We start from the raw sequence: 18360 nt of genomic DNA on the forward strand, positions 1-18360 counted from the left end.
TTCCTTTCACTGCACTGAGGCCCGAGACCGCTGAAGGGCAATGGGATACGGATGCGCTTTGCACAAGCTTCGGAGCCAGAGGGGGGTGGATGCCAGTTCCAGTGAGGCCACTTGGCATAACCCTGAGTAAGGTTAACCCCTAAACCCATCTCCCACCTGTAAATGGGAATGATGCCATTTTGGCCACGGTTCTTTAGCAAGGAACAGAAACCCAGTGAACGCGTTCAAGTGAAAAGAAAGGCTTAAGGTAAATCGGAATGCAAGGAGACCCTGGGAACCCTAGAAAAGCTGAACACCCCGCCGTCGGGAAGGGCAGACAAGGGTAAAGAAGGCAGCCCTGAGAACTTGCCCTCCCCACCTCCCGCTGCTTTCTGTCCCCCTGCACCTGCCGTCATTCTCCACTGAGGCTCACTCCCGTAGGGAGCCCGCTTGCTCCTACAGCTTTAAACACATTCCCTACACCAAGACTCCTCAATTTATACCTCCAGTCCAGATCTTCCTCCTTGCCAGACTTACAGTCCAGATGTCCCCTCGCTACTTCCACTGGGATGTCTAGAACGCACTTCTGACTGAGCTCCAGTCTTCCTTCACAGCCTCCGCCATCTGAACGGATGGCATCTGAACTCCGTCCTCATAGGTAGCTGCCTAGGCCCAAAGCCTTGGGGTCATCCTTGACTCCTCTCTTTCCCCTACGACCCTCATCCAAGCGGCCAGAAAATCCTTCGGCTCTAGTCTGGCAGGCATGTCCAGACCCAAGCATTTGCCAGCACCTGCAGGGCACCACCCTGGGCCGCTGCACCAGCCGCTCGCAGGGACCTCTGCCTCTGCTCTAGCTCCCCTTCATTCCCCCTACATACACGACACCGTGATCGTACGAACACCTACCTCAGACGATCTCACTGCTCTGCTCTCGACTCTGCAGCGGCTCCACACTTCTCTCGGGACAAAAGCCAAAGCCCTGGCGATGGTCCTCGGAGCCTAACAAGACGTCGCCGTCTCCATGCCAGTCATGCCAGCGTCCTCACTGTTCCCGGAACACGCCTACCTGGTCTCCCTGCCTGCAAGGCTCGTCCCTCAGACGTCTGCTTGGCCCACGCCCTGTCCTCCTCCGTGAGACGCATCTCCCTTTCCCCATGAGGCCACCCTGTGTGCCCTAGTAAACTCTGCAGTCTAACCCCCCAGGCCTGGGACCCCTGACGCCCCTCATTCCGCTTCCCATGGCACTGATCTCCTCACAGTCTTCGTAGCCCACTGGTGGATGGTGTTTATTGGCCGCTGTCCACTTGCCCCCGCTGGAAACCTACGTTCCACGAGGATGGAGGTCTGTAACCTAAGTGACTAAAACAATGCCCAGCACCCAGCAGGTGCTCAAATCAATATCCATTAAACACACGCGTGACTGCGCCTCTTCTCAGCTACCACCACTCATGCTTGGGGAGCACGTCACGCTCGCCTGCCTCCAATTCCGTAAGACTCTTTAGCTCAAATGCCCACCAGTGATCAGACGGCCTAACTCCTGGGTCAAATTCCTGAGCCAGAACCAAGCGGCCCAGCTCATCTTTCCAAGGCAGGCCACACGACACAGGTCAATGGCCAGCTGCCCAGGGAAGAGCCATTAAGTACAGAAGGTCCTGTGGGCAAACCTGAAAAAGAGCAAGGCCATCTAGAGCAACCGAGTGGGGGAGGCACAAGTTCTCCACGGGGGGCAAGGGCACTGCTGTGCCGAGCGGAGTGCCGTGGCACGTACCAGTGACAGCCTAGAAGGGCTTGGGAGCCGGTCAGAGCAGAGCAGACGTTGAGCCCTCAGTACGGACCCTGGCGGGAGCTGTGGTGATGAAGAGGAGTACGTCCGTGTCTCGCCCACCCAGGAGAGCTGGGCTACTCGCAGGTAACCATCCCACCCATGAACAGACGTGGTGACACAGTTAACCGGTACGGATGCTACTACTAAGGAGGAATTGACTGGACTCGGCAGGCAAGCAGGCATTCCTTAGGCCTCCTCCCTGTTCCCTTTTCACTGCCGAGGATTTCATAATCACCCACAGACAGGATGATTTAAATGAGCCAGGGGGCCCGGCTCAGGGTCTCTGACAAAGCTGCAGCTCAGGTCTTGGCCAGGGCTGGAGGAGCGGTGTCCAAGCTCACCGGCCCCCCACCCCCATGCTGTTAGCAGAGGGCCTCAGGGCCTCGCCCCACGGGCCTCTCCTCCTTCCCCAGAGCAGAGGATCCCTGGTGGCAAGGAGGCAGAACCCTCCCCCTCCCCCCGCCACAGTCAGAACCCACCTCCAGGCACCCCTGCAGCGGTCACACGACCAGCCCGGGACAACGCGGGAGGGTACTACGTCTGGGCTTGTGGATACCAAGGGGCAGGGAACACGGGGCCATCTTGGAGGCTGTGGGAACAGCCAGCCTCCAAGATGGCCAACAGAACACCAGGGGCTGTTCGTGTAGACCACGGCCTGCTTCTGAAAGGCTCAGAGCTGAGGGCTGTACAAAAGAAAATGAAGTACATGTGGCCTGCAAAGCCAGTGTTTAGTATACGGCTCTCTGCAGAAAGAGTTTGATGGCCCCTGATGTTATTACAGATTTAAGGGGGTTCAGGAGTAATCCTGACGATATGCCACGTTCCCTTTATGCCCTGATTTCTGAAACTAACCCGCAGGTAAACGATTCTACTGACGTAGGTGCTCAGCAAACCGCAGTTCTGGGTATTATAATGTCAACCACTAAGAAATGTACCTGAGCAGGAAGAAAATAATCAACGGTACCTGGCCCATAAGTAGGAGCTTGATAAATACAAACTCAGGGAACGAATGACTAAAAAATACGAGGATGCATCTTCGAAGTAGAGAGTAATCGTGAAAGTATGAGAAATCTTCAACAAATGACTTACAACATAAGCAAGACATGACTTTTATGTAGTAACTGCAGCCACACCAGAGATGTGCTGAGGGCCAGCTCTAGGCCAAACACTCCCTCATTCACTCCTCCTCATGCTCTGTCAGCTACGTGTTACTAGTTGCCTTCCTTTTACAGACAAGCAAATAGAAGCTGACAGAAATTAAGTAACTTCCCCAAGGTTACACGATAAATAAGTTGCAGGACTATCTACTCTTACTGCAAGGGGTCTAAGAGTAAAGACCGACCGTGCGACTGTGCGTCTGGAGTCCCATGCCTCTGCGTCGTCGTGAGCTTGCGGCGAGCACAGCAGACAGACAGACAGACGCCCTGCTTCCTACCCAGCTCGATCGGATCCTCACCAGGGACTTTAAAGAAGGGCAAAGCTCCCGGGCTCCCCATAGGCAAGGTTAGAGAGACTTGAAGTGCTCGATTTCATCTAATTACTCATTATCTGCTCTCTCGACCCAAAGAGAGCTTTTAAAAATTATCTTCACTGTGGTTTGCTTTCAAAGCAAGTATCATCTCTTCCGAGACGGTGCAACCAGCACCCAGACCAGCCATCTCTCCAGCTGCCTTCCCAGTGCACTGAGTGGGAGGCAGCTGCTCTGACACTGGACTGGGGGGACTCTGGCTTGCTGCACGGCCGTCAGACACACACGGGGAGCCCGCTGCGCACAGAACTGCACTCTAGGCCAACGGTTTCCGATGGGGACACGAGCAGACACTGTTCTCCCTGAGTGGTCTGCTCACCTCGGATTCATGAACCTGAGGGAAAATGACTTGCCCAAGGCGATAAAGCCAGCGGCAGGGCCGAAGTTTCCTGACGCTGATGCTGTTTTTTCCACTGTTTGCAGTCTGCTCTTGGAGAGCCTGAAATCCAGCTGGTTGAGGAGACAGATGTTGATTATGACATGTTCTGGAGGGAGGAGGAGACCTGAGCAGAGGGGGTTAACCCTGGACTAGAGGCAGGAGTCCCAGTGTCAAGGACAGAAATAGGCAGGGATAAAGGCAGACATCATGTCAGGAGGCCTGGAGGCAAAGGGGGTTTGAAGGAAGCCTCGCAGACGGTGATGACCGTGTGGACAGGCTGCTACAAGAACAGGAGAGTCAGCTGACCCGGGAGAAGAGGAAAGACTGTCAGAGGCACTGAGGGTCCAGCTGGGAGTGGAGACGTGAGTTTCTGTCAACAGAAGACCTAATTACACACACCGCCGTGTCCTCAACGGGAGTCTAATAAGTACAGCTGTCTAATCTCCACACGGTAAACACGTATACCGCGTAAGACAATCACCGCCCTCGGTCCGTTCTATTAGGAGATAATGATCATTGACAGAAATATCATTCCCTTGCCTAACACGAAAAAGAGGACTTGACCCTGCAGTCAGCTCTCGGACAGCAACGCCATCAGCAAGGCTGGACAGAGAAGGGGCTCTGCCATCACAGCGACCACAGATGACGGTCTGGGCCCCAACCCTGCCACTTGGCGGCGGTGTGGTCTTGAACAAGTCACGGGACCCTCACCGGAGCCGTCTCCCCATCTGTGAAATGAAGATGATCCCACCCACCACACAGAAGTCATGCTTGGCTCACAGGGGCCCGAGTGTGCCCTACCTGCTGTCCACACCTCCCGGCAAGGTGGCTTTGGGCACCTCCCATCGAGAGGTGGGGCCCCTCTGCCTTCTCTGTGAATCCCGACTGGCCTTCGGACTTGCCTCCACCAGCGACAAGAGCTGGTGGTGACGCCGTGCCAGTTCCAACCTGGGCCTCAGCCCCTGCACGCCTCGCTCCTAGGAAACCTGCCAGATGCCAGGTGAGCCGCCCCGCCCGCCAGCCCGCCAGAGGTCCAGACGCGAGCCCTCCCGGCAGCTGGCCAGACACACGAGGGACCCCAGCGCACAGTGCCACCTGCAGGACCACGAACTAGACAGATAGCCAGCTGTCGTTTCCAGAGTCACCAAGTGCCGGGGCGGCGTGTCGGGGCCGACCACGTGCGAGAACAGAGCTCGGTAAGCAGCAGGCTTCTCCCCTGTGCGGCGACTCTCTCCGTCAGTCAGACCTTCCTTGCCCACGGGTCTTCCCCACCAGCATCCAATCGTGCCCTTCTTCTTCCCTTTTTAAACAAAGCTTTCCCTTGGCCCCACCGCGTTCATCAACTACCGCCGTGCCTTGGCTCCCCCCTGAAGCAAAACCCCTCAGAGAATCGACCATGCTCAGTGTCTCAGTCCTCTCTGCCCGTTCTCTTCTAAGCCCCCTTTGCACCCAACGAGGCACCGAAACCTCGTGTCAAGGTTCCCAGGGACCAGCGCAGGCAAGTCCCAGTCCCCGTGTGACCTGGCTGATTTCACTCCAAGTAGCATGACCCACGCCCCGTGCTCCCTCCTTCCTATCACACTTCCTCCTACCTTACTAGCGGGTCTCTCTCTTCTCCTCGCCCTCCGAGTGCTGGAGTGCTGCAGGCTCCCCAGTCCAGGCCCCCCCCCCCCTTCTCTCACTCGCTTCCGTGGTAATCTCATCTAGTCTCACAGCTTCAAACACCGTCTTTATGTCAAAGACTCGAGGCCTCGGCTTTCCTGAACTCCAGATCTTACAGCCGACTGCTGAAGGGCCATCCCCCTCGAGATCTCTAAAAGCCGTCTCGAACTCAACTCAAACTCCTCTCCAACTGCACGAAACACAGCTCCCAGTCTCCACCGCTACCCCCGATCTGCTCCGTTGGCCCTCCTCCGTTTACAAGGGACAGATGCTCAGACGGTCAGCGAATCCCATGGGCTCTCCCTTCAGGCTCCGTAGAATCACCTCCACGGCCCTACATAATGTGCTACTCCCTGGCTGCACGTCTCATCACTCTCTAGAGTCCATGGTCTACTCCAGCCATGCCTGCCCCATGGTCTTCCTCATCAGGCCTGTGCTCCCTCCCTCTCAGGCCCTCTGCACCAGTGACTCCTGCTGGAGTGCTCCCGCTCAGCGGCAACTTCCACACCTTGCTGCCGAGTGCCCCTCGCTCACAGTCCTCCTCGCTGACGACCACCCCAGCCTTGGACTTCCTATCCCCCTCCCTGCCTTCTCTATACAATGGATTTCACTTATTTATATATACACCATAAAATCCAGGGGGCAGTGAGGTCCTATTTTTTCATTGGGCATCCCTGTGTCCAAAACAGTGCCCGACACAGGTCCCACTCAATAAATATTTGTTGAGTGAATAAACATCCATCAATCAATGAATGAACGACTATAGAAAATGGAGGCTTTTTTTAGTACACTGTCCCATTTGACAGTCAAGGAAGGCTATTTAAGGCTTCTGTGTTCAACAGTGCCAGGTTCTTCAAACCTCCATCATCTATCTTCTCATTCCTGTAGTGATGGGAAGGACTATTTTTGTCAATAAAGCCCCGAATGTGTGTGTGGTGGACTAGAAACCAGAGGGCTCAGCTAAGTAATTCCGATTATAAAGGTGAAGCAGCTAGAAGATGATATTTCAGTCTTCTTCTGACCTGAAAATTTGAATTTTTTTTTTTTGTAACTGGCGAACGACCTGTTTCAGAGCACCAGAGGCATAATGACGACAGAAGAGAGCACCCAAACCGAAAAAGACCCCACAGACCAGGGGTTGGCAAACTTCTGCCTGTAGCCCCAATCCCGCCAGCCTCCTGGTTGTTGGTGCAGGTTGCTTATTTATAGCCTGCAAGCAAAGAATTTGGTTTTCACACTTTGAAACAGTTTCATTTTAGCTGGTTATGTAAGCACCTACATGCCTCTTGGCCCTGCAAGGTCTACAAGAGTCGCTATCTGGCCCTTTAAGAAACTGACCCATCCGTGACCTAGATGAGCCTCCTCGGCTGTGGTCCACAGAGTCTCCAGAAACAGCCATCTGGTATTTCAGCATGAAGTGACTTCTGAAATCAAGTGCCCTATAAGCAATTGCCAAAGTGTAATTAGATTTAAAGTGGCCACTGGCCATTGTTATTATCTAAAGCAATGGTGACACCCTCCCCACAGCTGGGAAAGACGTGGTCAAACACGGAAGCGTATTGTGTGCCTGTTCCCAGGGTAAAGCATACCGTAAAGCCAACGGCTAGGGATAGATATTGTTCTAAATTTGGAAATATCTGATGACAAAGCGAAGTTTCCTTCCCTTTTCTTACCCCACCCAAAACAACACCCCACACTTCTCACGAGAAAAATTCCTTCACACTTACGTTTCCATTTCCTACATCTGATCTTTCACTTCACAAAAAACTGACTTATGGAAGAGCCCACTATGTATGCAGATCTTCTAGTACCACACCTGGCATAAAGGAAGCCATCAGCATCACTGTAACGTTACATCCCAACCCGTTACTATTATATCGTTACATATGTTACTGCGTTATATCGTATACTGTATACATGATAGATGCGACATATACAACGTACTGGACACAACATATGCTACAGCTTGTAAATATATAACATAAATACAAAATATGTAATCATAATATACACAATACGTTGCATTGTTTTGTATCTTTATTACGTACATTACTACACCACTGGTAAATTACTACCCTAGCACAGGAGACCCTAAGCCACAAACTAGCTGCAGGACTTCAGACAAGTCACTTCACTTCTCTAAGCCTCAATTTCTTCATTAGTTAAATTAGGGGATCATTTAGGAATTTTTTTTTTTTTTTATCATTCTCTTCTAGCTGAAGACATCTGTGACTCCATTAGCATGGTAAATAACCTCTGCTTCATAAATTTCTTTTCTCCCATCCTGAAGCCTATTTATGGTCATGTCCAGCCGTGGCTTAGAGCCTCGCCAATGAACAGGCATCACCTTCGTCCACTGTATTCACCCTAACACCCGAGGCCTGCACCTGTTGACTCAAACCTCCGTGGCAGCACAGTTTGACAGCAACATACCCGTCCGAGTAACAACTGAGCTGGCAGCCCATCACAGGCAAGCAGTTGGGGAAAACGGTTCTCGGAGGTTCGGAGAGAGCCCTACAGAAGCGGAGAGGAGGAGGGGCTGGGTCATTCGTCACACAGCCTAACGGTAATCATTACACTAACCGTGTTAACAACACTTGTGGGCTCACTCTTTCCCTTTCACACGAGGAAACTGAATTATTTAATACTCCTCCCTGGGAGGCAAAAGACAAAAAGCTGTGATGGTAAATGGCTATCCTTAACACAAAATCTCATGCCTCTTTTCCATGAAACTTAGCACCTGAATGAGATTGAGTCAAGTTCCATGCAAAGGACAATGAGAACACAGAATCTTAAAAACAGATTCTTAAACTGATAATGGGTTTTGAACTCCCATGCCCTTCTCTGAACCCCATGCCATTAGGTAACTCATCACTCTGCATGAGTAAATACAATCTAAGTTCTACAAAAGAAACAATTCCAAAATGATAATACTCAGTGCTGATGGGCTTGTGGCTAATGGATAAACTGATGCATCACTCGTGACAATGTTGACAGATATGTCCCTTAGAGCCTTAAAGCTAATCTCCTACAAACTTGGCTTGGGAAGTTTACACTGGGACCTCACCTTAAGGAAATAAAATCATCCAAAAGAATCACAAATACGTATGAATGAAGCTACTTATTGTTGCCTTGCTTATAACAGCAAAAAAGGGGAAATAACTGCAATATTCAGCAGCAGGTAAATGATTTAATACGTTATGGAATATTAACATAATGGAACAGTACAGTCATTACAGTAGTTACGAAGACCACACAGAGGCATGAAATAAAAAAAATGATTTGCACATGGTTACAACTCTATGAAAACTATGCATGCACGGGCAGCCGCTCTGGAAAAGATTACCAGTCGGAGCTAATACTTCTGCTCTCTTTCAGGCCCTTTAGACGCTCAACATGCACTTTCTTCTTTGCATTTGGTCCATTTTTCCCAATCTTTTCTTTAATAACGCAACACCTTTTCCATTAAAGTAAAATGTAATTCCTCTGTCTGCAACCTAAAAATACCACCAACGATAAACACTATGTGCCAGGAGCTGTTGTAAGCACTTTACAGATGAGAAAACTGAGGTCTCGAAGTTCACTAAGATCACAATAAGCCAAGCAGCACGATGAGGAGCAAGGGTTTGGCCCCGGCATCCAGGCTCCATAGTCCACACTCCTAGCCACGATGCAGTTATGGAAAAACACCGCAACGTGACAGTACTCAGAACAGGAAGATGGACTGTGCTGATTACTTTCATATTCTAGTTAACAAGGAATAGTTCACTTGTGTTGGGTCCCACAATAACCATTTTCAGAGAAACGCAACGCCACAAAAGCCCCCTGTGCCCCCAGTGCTGAGCACAACGGAAGCCTTCTCCGGACACTGAACACCCAGAGAGCTTGCAGATAGGGACAGCAAGGGCCAGTGCGGGCGGTCGCTGACTCACAGACCTCACCAGCACCTCTGCGATCACCTGACCTGTGATCTCTCACACTGAGAGAAGGAAACAGGCAGAATTGTCAAACACACTGCTAGCTGGGGCTGCACAGAGCCAGGCCCATGATCCATATCCGTGGATGTATGATAAGAAGAAGGACTATCATTCACTACGTGCTCACTGCCTGCTAAGGGCTGTAACCCCCTTACGTGAATTACCTCATCTACTTCTCTCAACGGTCCCTCGAGTAGGTGTTATTATTAATCTCACGTAGAGACCAGGATCGGGCTTGGAAGTGTGAGGTCACGTGGCTGGCCTCCCTCAGCTAGAAGGCACTGAGCCTGGTGGCCTGAACGTAGCACCCAGTGCTTGCCCAAGAGGCTGACACAGGCACCACTGTGGTCCCAAAGCAATGGAAGAAAGGCCAGAAAATGGATGGTGGGAGGTGGGCCGGCTTCTGCTCTGGCCAGAAAAGCCATCAGTATAACTGCCTGGCACAAAGGTGTCCGGGGCCTGAGACGCTTCTTCACTACCTAGCTTGGAGTGGCAAGTCTAAGCACCGTTGCGGACTGGAATCCAACCAGTTGGGACCAGGGAGCATGTGGAATCAGCGACAAGTCCCGGACTCCCTACCTCCACCCCCACCTCAGCCAGCCAATCTCCTTCCCAGCTCCGCAAGCACCCCCCTCCGGGTCCCATCCCCCCCCCCCCCCCCCCCCCCCCGGGGAAAGACACTTTTTATATATAGTCAGGGCTTCCACTGAGGGTGTTAATTTCATTCACTCACACCCAGCTGAGTACAAACATGCAAATCATCAAACATTTTCCATTTACCAGGCTGGTATGGCCCTGAGCTGCTGGGATTTCTGAAGGAGATAACAATTCCATTTGCAATGACTGCTGCAATGTTTAACTCCCAAGGAAACTCGTGCCTGTGTTATACTCCCCAAAGCCAAGACGACCATTGCAAGCAACTCTTCAAATTAATTCTTAAAAAGGAAGAATGAACGAATGAACGAACGAGTCTTCTGACAGGGCAGGATTATAGGCGCATTTTAAAAGTTCAATTTAGCTCTAAATGGAAGGTTTCACCAGCTGTTTCGGTCAATGAATCAGCAACTAAATATTCACTATGATTTGAGTGCTTTTGGTGAAGCAATCTTTTGCACTGTGGACAATCCTCAATAGATTTACTCTGTAAATTCAGAATCGTCGTGGGATAGAGGAAGATGTACCTATTTTCACCCCCGATGTCTCCACTTTAGCAGGAAGGCAAAGAATGAACACCTCCAGGTCCCCGTAACCAGCACACAGGCCAGCATCGGTGGCTACCGTTTACTGAGCACCTACTCTGTACCAGGGCCCAGGCTCCGCCTTTCATACCTCCTTTATACCCATGGTAACGCAGGCAGCCAGGGAGCGGGAGTTTTGCCACCAAATGCACTCATGGAAGGCATCAAGTGACACCCCCTCACCAGTGTGGGAGACAGAACAAGGGTCCCAACAGAGAGCCTTCAGGGGGTTTACAATCAGTGTATAAAACAGATCAATAAAAAAAATACCTGCGGTGAGGGCTGTAAGGAAATAACACAGGAAGGCACCGTCATTTGGAGAAACCGTGGGAGGGAAGGGCAGTGAGGGAATGAGGCCACGTGGGATTACAAAATCCCCTTGTTCAAGGTCAGATGGCAAGCGTGGGGTGCAGCTCTCGCTGGCTGGAACTCTTAGGATCACACCGGAAGCCACTGCCTGATCCTACCTCCCATCGCGCATGTGTGTGTGTGTGCACGCGCATGTGTGTATGGGGGCCTGCTAGAACTCACTATGGGACTGCAAATAACTCACATTTATCAACCACTGCAAGCACCCAGCACTGCAAAAAAAGCAAGCAGTACTGTTTGATCCTTATGTTTGGGGTTCTGAGAGCCATTAGAAAAACAAGAATAAGACAGGGGTATGTATAATGCTGGTCCCCTCAAAGGCTGTGCGCTGCACGCTGTTTAAAATCCTTAGACGTCTCTCTGCCAGGTGTAAAATGCTCTTTAGGGGGACAGCTGGCAGAGGGGGTAAGATTTGTGTTTCTTGCACTAATATCCTGTCACTTGATTTTTCAACTTTCCAGGCGTACAACCTGGAAACAGAAATGTAAATGATCTAAAGGGCAGATAGTGATTCCCTTTAAATTTGCTTTCAGAATGTACTCTGAGCTCGACCTTTCTAATCACAAATGTCTGGCTCTGGTTAAAGTCTGTATTCCCGGGAGCCCCTGCCACGGCTGGGCCACAGACGGGCTGGAGAAGTCAGGGGCAGCCTAGGCTGTTTTTACCAAATGCACACAAACACGCGTTTCCCGTTCCCTTGCCCCCAAAGCAGACACGGACACCATCCTGCTCTGCCGTGGAGCCTGGAGTCCCCAGTCATCCACCGAGACTTGACAGCCACGGTGAGTGTGGACCGCGGAAAATGCATGCAGATCAGGGTCACAGTGGTGCCTGGGACTCACTCGATCCGGTTCGAAAATCCCGTTTCCAAAACATCAACAACCTTTAAAGACAAAGACGAGCAACGGTGAAGGACTGCCCCCCACCCTTGCTCCTGTGGGTCCTTGGCAGGCACGGCCGGACTCTGGGTCAGGGAGAGGCACTGCTCTCCCTGGTCTAAGCTGCACAGACAAACGCACCCGACACTGGCAAAGACGTGCTCCTGGCCAGCAGGGTCCAGGCAGACAGAAACCGGGGCAGGGAGCGGCTGTTCCTCTCTGCCCAGCCGGCCGCGCCCCCACACCCCTCTCATGGAAACTACCGGACACAAACACACAAACTGCAAAATGCAACACAGGCGGGGAACCCAGCTGCTTCCAGTGGAAATTTTAAGAAGTCTTAACTCTTCTACATCTTTCTAAGGAAAACCAGAGACTATCTGAAAACATACGTTAAATTCCCGTTATAAAAGCTGTGCCTCTGAGTTAACGGATTTTTACGACGATTTTCCTGTTGGCAGCCAGAGATACCACCCCTGATACGTGGCCCTGAGCAAGAGCGGGGGATCCAGACCCACCTCAGTGAATACCTGCGACTGCTAAGATTCGTGCTACGGAAGGGTACCGCACTACGGCGTGACCAGCAACCGTTTTTTCAATGGTTCCCCCACAATGAGTAAAAATCCATTAACAAGAGTATAGCAAACCTCACCTGTCCATTACTTGGATTCTAACACTTGTTACACTTGTCCTACTTTGCTTCCAGGTATGTACACATGCACTCATTCACCTGCGCCATTTTGGAGCAAAATTATAGGCCACAAAACTCTGCCCCCAAGTACTTTAGTATGACTATCTCCAAAAAAGGACTTTCTCCTACATGACTCCTTACCACTATTACACATAATGAAGCTAGCAACAGTCCCCAGGTGCCATCTACTACCCAGCTCATATTCAAGTTTCCTGAGCTGTCCCCCAAATGTCTTTTATCACCGTTTTGCTCAGACCCAGACCCGATCAAAGGCCACTAGGGAGGACTCCTTTCACAGTAACATGCTGGACACAGAATGAGTGGTATAAAGCCAGAGAGGCTGGAACTTGACATTACGTTAGCAGCCTACCTAGTTTTCCCTTTTAAAAAGAAAAATAAATAACCTATAACCTGACCACGAAAGACAACTACTGTCAACCTTTCCGTGTATTTTCTCCCAGGTTGTATTTTCTGCATAAACACATACCCACGGATACAGCTGCAATCACACAGTCTTGCTGCTGGTCAAATGTTACCTCCATTTTTTGCGGAGTGGAGGTAAAAGAGCCATGACCCTTAGTCCTGGGGGCCAGCGGCTGGTCTGAGGGGTTGATCACAGTGAAAACAGCAGTCAGATGCTCTGGAGGACCAAGGTGCCCGGGGCCATGGTTCAAAGGGCCCCCAGTCCCAAGTGCTCTGTGGCAGTGCCTGTGGCCCACGGACCTCCTCCTCCTTAAAGTGGACACTGACACAGGGCCCTTGAAAGGCACAGAGCAGGCGTGAGCAGACGTGGGCCCGCATCACGGGTGTCTGGGACGGGTAAGCATGAGGTTTCTTATGGAAAGTACTTTGGAGTCTATGGGAGAAAAATGTTATATATTCAAAAGCTGTTAACATTCTCTCCCCAAACCGTTCCAAAAGATTCAAACTCCCGGATATCAACATTTTTATCCGGCATATTTTTTAAAGCTTAAAATTTTCAATCAGCACACCTGCTGCACGGAACACAAACCTCAAGGTGAGCTACGTTCTCGGCCGAGTTGTGACGTCATATTGACATACGAATCGTTTTATTCCTTAGGACGGTTAATTTTCTTTAGACTGTACTATGCTGCACTGAGTGCTTTTTAGTGTGGAAGGTGTTTCCCAAGCAGTTTCAGCTCTGGTTCTGAGCCAAAATATCCCAATGAAGGCTGCCTCCTTCCTCCTGGAGAAGAGGCCCAGGGCCTCCTTACCTTGTTTCCAGGGGCACAGACGGCTTCGTTTCCGGGGCTTCTGTTTTTCAGCAGCATTGCCCATTCTAAAGCCAGGGGCTCAGAGGGTTCTCCCAAGCCCAGGTGTCTTCGCTGAGCAGCGACTGAGGACCAAGGCACCGGCTGAACGGGGCTTCATCTCTCAGACATCCCAATCACCCAGCAGCGAGCCCTGGCACACTCTTGCAGGAAAAACCTGATTTCTGCTCTGAGAGGTCTTTGCCTCCCGCCTTTCAAACTCCCTTCACTCCCAGGGAGGAAACCAGAAGGAAAGGCTTGTTATCGCCCTACCGGCGGGTCCCGTAACCGGTCGGTCTATATTAGGAAGCTCTTCCACGGCCTTCCTTTGACGCTCTATTACTCATCGGCACGGTAGCGGCCTCAGAGTGAACTGTATTTCCAAACACTTTCCACGCTGCCTTTTCCTGGCGGAGGAGTGGGCAATCAGGTGACCAAGAAGCTGAAAGTCAGAAATGGACCAAGTTTGGGTGCACCATCAGAAACATTTTCCAGGCTGAGCTTCAATGGGTTATTCCTAACGACAGGCCATTCTCTTTATCTTCCCCTATGCCCAGAAAGTTGACATTTGAATCATTAGGGGAGGTCATGATTCCTTGAGAAGCAGCTGGACCACAGGGTCCTCATTTCAAAGTTGTTCTCTCAAGCAAATTTCTAGTTCATTTGTAAGGCTCATCAGTAAGTCAACTGTTTCTAACTTGGGATGCATTTTCTTATGAATGTGGCCAGTGACCCACCTCTGGTCCGCACGTTAGGGAGGCAATACAGGACTCTAACAGATGAGCCGAATGGACAACGCATTGCTACCAGAAATAGAGCATTCACCGCACGGCCAATATGATGTGGCTCCCTGTTTCACACAAATGCTTCAGGGATGCCGTGGACGCATGTACCATATAATCAGACTCTATGTGACCACATGTTCAGTATTGAGGCATTACTACGGCAGCCCAAATCACTCACAGAAGGGCAGGGCCCACCAAGCTCCTCCCCTGCACTACAGATGGGGGTGGGGTGGGGAGGGGATCAGGGCCACCACCTGGTGAGAGAGCGGAGTTCCATCTGTGTCCTTGCCTAGGAAATCCCAGTACCCATTTCCTCATGACTGGACGAGGAAGGAGGGCAGTGGGAAGGTGCTGGCCCTGGAGGACAGTGGGCCTGGTTTGAATCTCTGTGAGCACTTTCAGCTGGGCAACTTTGGGACAGGAACCTAACCTCTCTGGTCCTGAGTTTTTCACTTATGTAAAATGTGTACAATTATGCCACCTACTTCAGAGGGCAGCGAAAAAGTTAAATATGATGTTGAAAAAGTGCCTGGCACATAGCAGATACTCTTAAAGGATAGTTGTTTTTATTATTTTATTAAAATCTATAAACATCCAGCTTCAGATATATTAAAGAAAACTTATTTACCTGCACAAGGGTTTTTTTGTTTGTTTTGTTTTTTGTTTTTTGTTTTCCCCCCATATCAGAGGAAACGTGCTGCAACATTCTGGTAGACAACTCATTTCTTTAGCGCAAATAAAATTTCACCTATGATGTTTGAACTATCAGAATAACACCTTAGAATGTGGAAAGTGACCTAAAGCAGGGAGGTAATGCCGTGGCTGCCGAGGTTCTGAAGCATCTTACAGAGAACCCTCCCCTCCACACAAGGCGCTGCTGGATTTCCTGCAGGGCATGAACACTCCTTGAGGGAAATTAAGAGACAAATCACGGAGAAAGCCAAGTGACGGCTGTAATGTGCACATTCACCTCCCCCAAGGGGCCAGGAGACGGAGGCAGGTGCCCGGCAGCTGACGCGAGGCTTTGTGGGTGGACTTTGTCTGCTCGGAGGAAAGTCTGATGTTGGTCACTTCCCCCCTGGAGAAAAATACAACAATATGAGGAAGCACCAGGCACTGTGGGAAGGCTCCAAGTGGGAGTTGCAGCTCAGCCCAGAACATAAACAAAGGGGAAGGACCAGCCTGGAGGTCAGGCTCAGCAGGGCACTGAGGCAGAAAGTCTGGGAGCCAGTCTTCTGGGCCCTCTAGGCCTTGCTTTGAAGTGACTTCCCTGCCCAGCCCCAGAGGAAATCAGCCAAGGCAAAAAAGAAAACAAAAAACAAACAAAAAACAAAAAAAAACAACACATCTTGTGCAGAGTGCCACAGGAAGCACAGAGCACAGATTGGTATTTTCTTCTGACATGCTCGCACAGTCACACGTCAATCACAGAATGTGCGGTCGGAGGCACCTCAGGGGTTCACCTAATAAATACCAACACAGAGCTTAGGGAGAGTCAGTAACATGTGCTGAGAGGTTCAGGGTAAGGGAAGCATGTCTAGCAGGGCAACCTAATCTAATCTCAGAGGTCAGGGAAGGGTGACACTCAGAGGGTGAGCAGGAATCGACCAAACAAAGGGGTGAACAGCACTTTGTGCAGGGGCAGCATGTGCAAAGGCCCTGTTGAAGGTGGAGGTACATAAATGGGGGGACGTAAAGGGGAAGTCAGCTGGGAAGGGCCTTACAGGTACAGCGCTTGGTCTCATGGGCTTCAGGGGGGTCCTGAAGTGTTGGCCAAACCATGAGTGTTCATTTTGGGAGAAGGAAAGTCCACGGCCGTCATCGAAGTCTCAAAGGGTTCCAAAGGTTAAGATTCACATCCCTCTCATTCCAAAATGAGGAAAATGAGATCCACAGAGAGAGAGACGTTTCCTCAAGCTTCCACAGCCAGAGAACCCAAGTCACAGACTCCCAGTCTGGTGTTTTTCCACATCCAGCCAGTTGCCTTATTTCTGGCAGGGGTGTATCAACAACAACAAAGTACTAATCCTCACTGAATATTGATACTGTATCCAAAACAAGGCTGCTTTGTTTCAATCCGGGCAGGCCTAAAAGGGACACTCTACAGAAACGAACCCTAAAGTAAAGCCGGCCACTCCATCTTTCCTGGGGTCTAACCTAACCTGCAAACCACGAGGGGTCAGAACCTCAGATTCCAAGGCATCCCCGTGAGCCAGCTTCTGGGTTCTGAGGACCTCCACCGGGCCTGCTAGTTCACTCGAGAAGGGCAGCCACAGCAGGCCCCTCTCCGCTAACCAGCACCCGGCCTTCTGAAGAAGCTGTTCATTTGTTGTTCTTTTCAAAGTCAGGACTGGGCCAGGAATTCAATGCAGCCCAAGGGACACGAAGGGGAGAGAGCCCACACCCCTCAATGTATAATTCCACTTGGAACTGAGACTGAGACTGCTTTTTTAAAGTGAACAGAAATTGATTTTCTCCTCCACTGCTTACTTCATGATATTTGGGACACTTGGGAAAAGTGTAAATATGCGTGGCGAACACTTCTTAAAATGTCGAGGCTTCCTGGGATACCTACAGGAGGAATTCTCAAGTGCCCGGACTGGCATTCAAGGCCCTGCAGACTCTGGTCCCCAAGTTACCTTTCCCACCTTTCTCTCCCACGTGCCCCATGCTGGGGCCTAGCAACTTTGGCCAAACGCTCGACACCATGCCCAAACCCACGCCTGCTTACCGGCACCGTACCCTACCCCCCCTTCCTCTCCGGCTACACCAAAGAAACCTAACAGTCAACACCCAGCACACGGTCAATGGGCAACCGTAAAGGGGTCCCACAATCTCTGCTCTGCTTGGACCACAGCGGTGTCAGCAGAGGGACAGGAGCCCACATCTTCCACCAGCTCTCCAGGCCTTCGGGATCGGTCGCCTCCTGCCCCTTACAGCTCCTGACTTGCAGAGACAGAGGCCCCCAGCCCGACAAGCAGCTGGCTCACTGTGGCCTCTACCCTGAGTGGGAGGGGCTCGGGAGGGCCACCAGGGCTATCTGCTTGTGCCCTCCGAGCTCTCTGAGCAGCACACCCCTCTCCAATAAGAGGCTGAGTCTGTACCCAATACGTGCCTTTCATTGCTCAGTCCACAAAAATCGGTGGGCCTCAGCTGTGCGCCAGGAGGCCTCCTGGGCTCTGGTGAAATAGTGGCTGACAGGAGCTTACCTCCTGACGAGGGAAAAGATCACGGAAAAGCAGCAAAAGCGCCACGTTAGAAGAAGGGAAACGAAAAGGCTGGGCTGAGGGGACAGCGGGGGGAGAGTGACGGGAAAGGTGGGAGTGGCCCCCGAGTGCCATGCGAACCGGACCCGGAGGAGTCAGGGCACAAACACACACAAGAGCTTTGGTTCCCCGGCCCTTGGCATCGCCGGGCTTCCCGTCAGGACCGCACAACGGCCCAGATGCGGGCTCCACTTCTCCGATGAGAAAACCCACTTACGAGGAGGAGGGGTGAGCAACTTTCCAAGGTACGTAACCAGCAAATGACGGACGCGGCTTCTGACCCGGGCTCTCGGGAGGCGCACCCCACGCCCGGGGGAACGAACGCTCCAGGTAGACGGAACAGCCAGAGCAAAGGCCCTGAGGCAGGAGTGCACCTGGCATGTTCCAAGAACACTTGAAGGAAAAGCTCGAAAGCCTGCTCGGGGGCCAGAGTACAGGGCGCCACAGGCCATGGCAAGGACTCTGTGCTGACCTCACACTGTGACAGGAAGCTATCTGACAATCGTGAACAG

At 51.4% G+C, this 18360-nt stretch overlaps 1 protein-coding gene and 1 long non-coding RNA gene across 15 annotated transcripts in view; one reads left to right on the forward strand and one right to left on the reverse strand.

Moving 5' to 3' along the window:
• The window catches only part of RAPGEF1 (Rap guanine nucleotide exchange factor 1), a 132076-nt gene that overhangs the window by 96561 nt on the left and 17155 nt on the right, over positions 1 to 18360 (reverse strand). For 3 of the 14 annotated variants that reach the window (XM_023242878.2, XM_023242876.2, XM_011288359.4), the window contains exon 1: positions 13762 to 14665. The exons of 5 other annotated variants lie outside the window; for them this stretch is intronic. In XM_023242878.2, the coding sequence (XP_023098646.1) occupies positions 13762 to 13825 (64 nt within the window). In that variant the 5' untranslated portion in view covers positions 13826 to 14665. Of the gene's footprint in view, positions 1 to 13761; positions 14666 to 18360 lie in introns of those variants that run through there. 6 more of the 14 variants (XM_023242879.2, XM_023242877.2, XM_023242880.2 and 3 more) reach the window with 6 other exon arrangements.
• On the forward strand, positions 10029 to 12471 carry LOC109494018. The gene is made up of 2 exons (XR_002737702.2): positions 10029 to 11739; positions 12297 to 12471. It is a non-coding gene; the product is annotated as an uncharacterized LOC109494018 (long non-coding RNA).

The sequence above is a fragment of the Felis catus genome, chromosome D4 (genome assembly GCF_018350175.1).
Source record: "Felis catus isolate Fca126 chromosome D4, F.catus_Fca126_mat1.0, whole genome shotgun sequence".
Lineage (NCBI taxonomy): Eukaryota > Metazoa > Chordata > Mammalia > Carnivora > Felidae > Felis > Felis catus.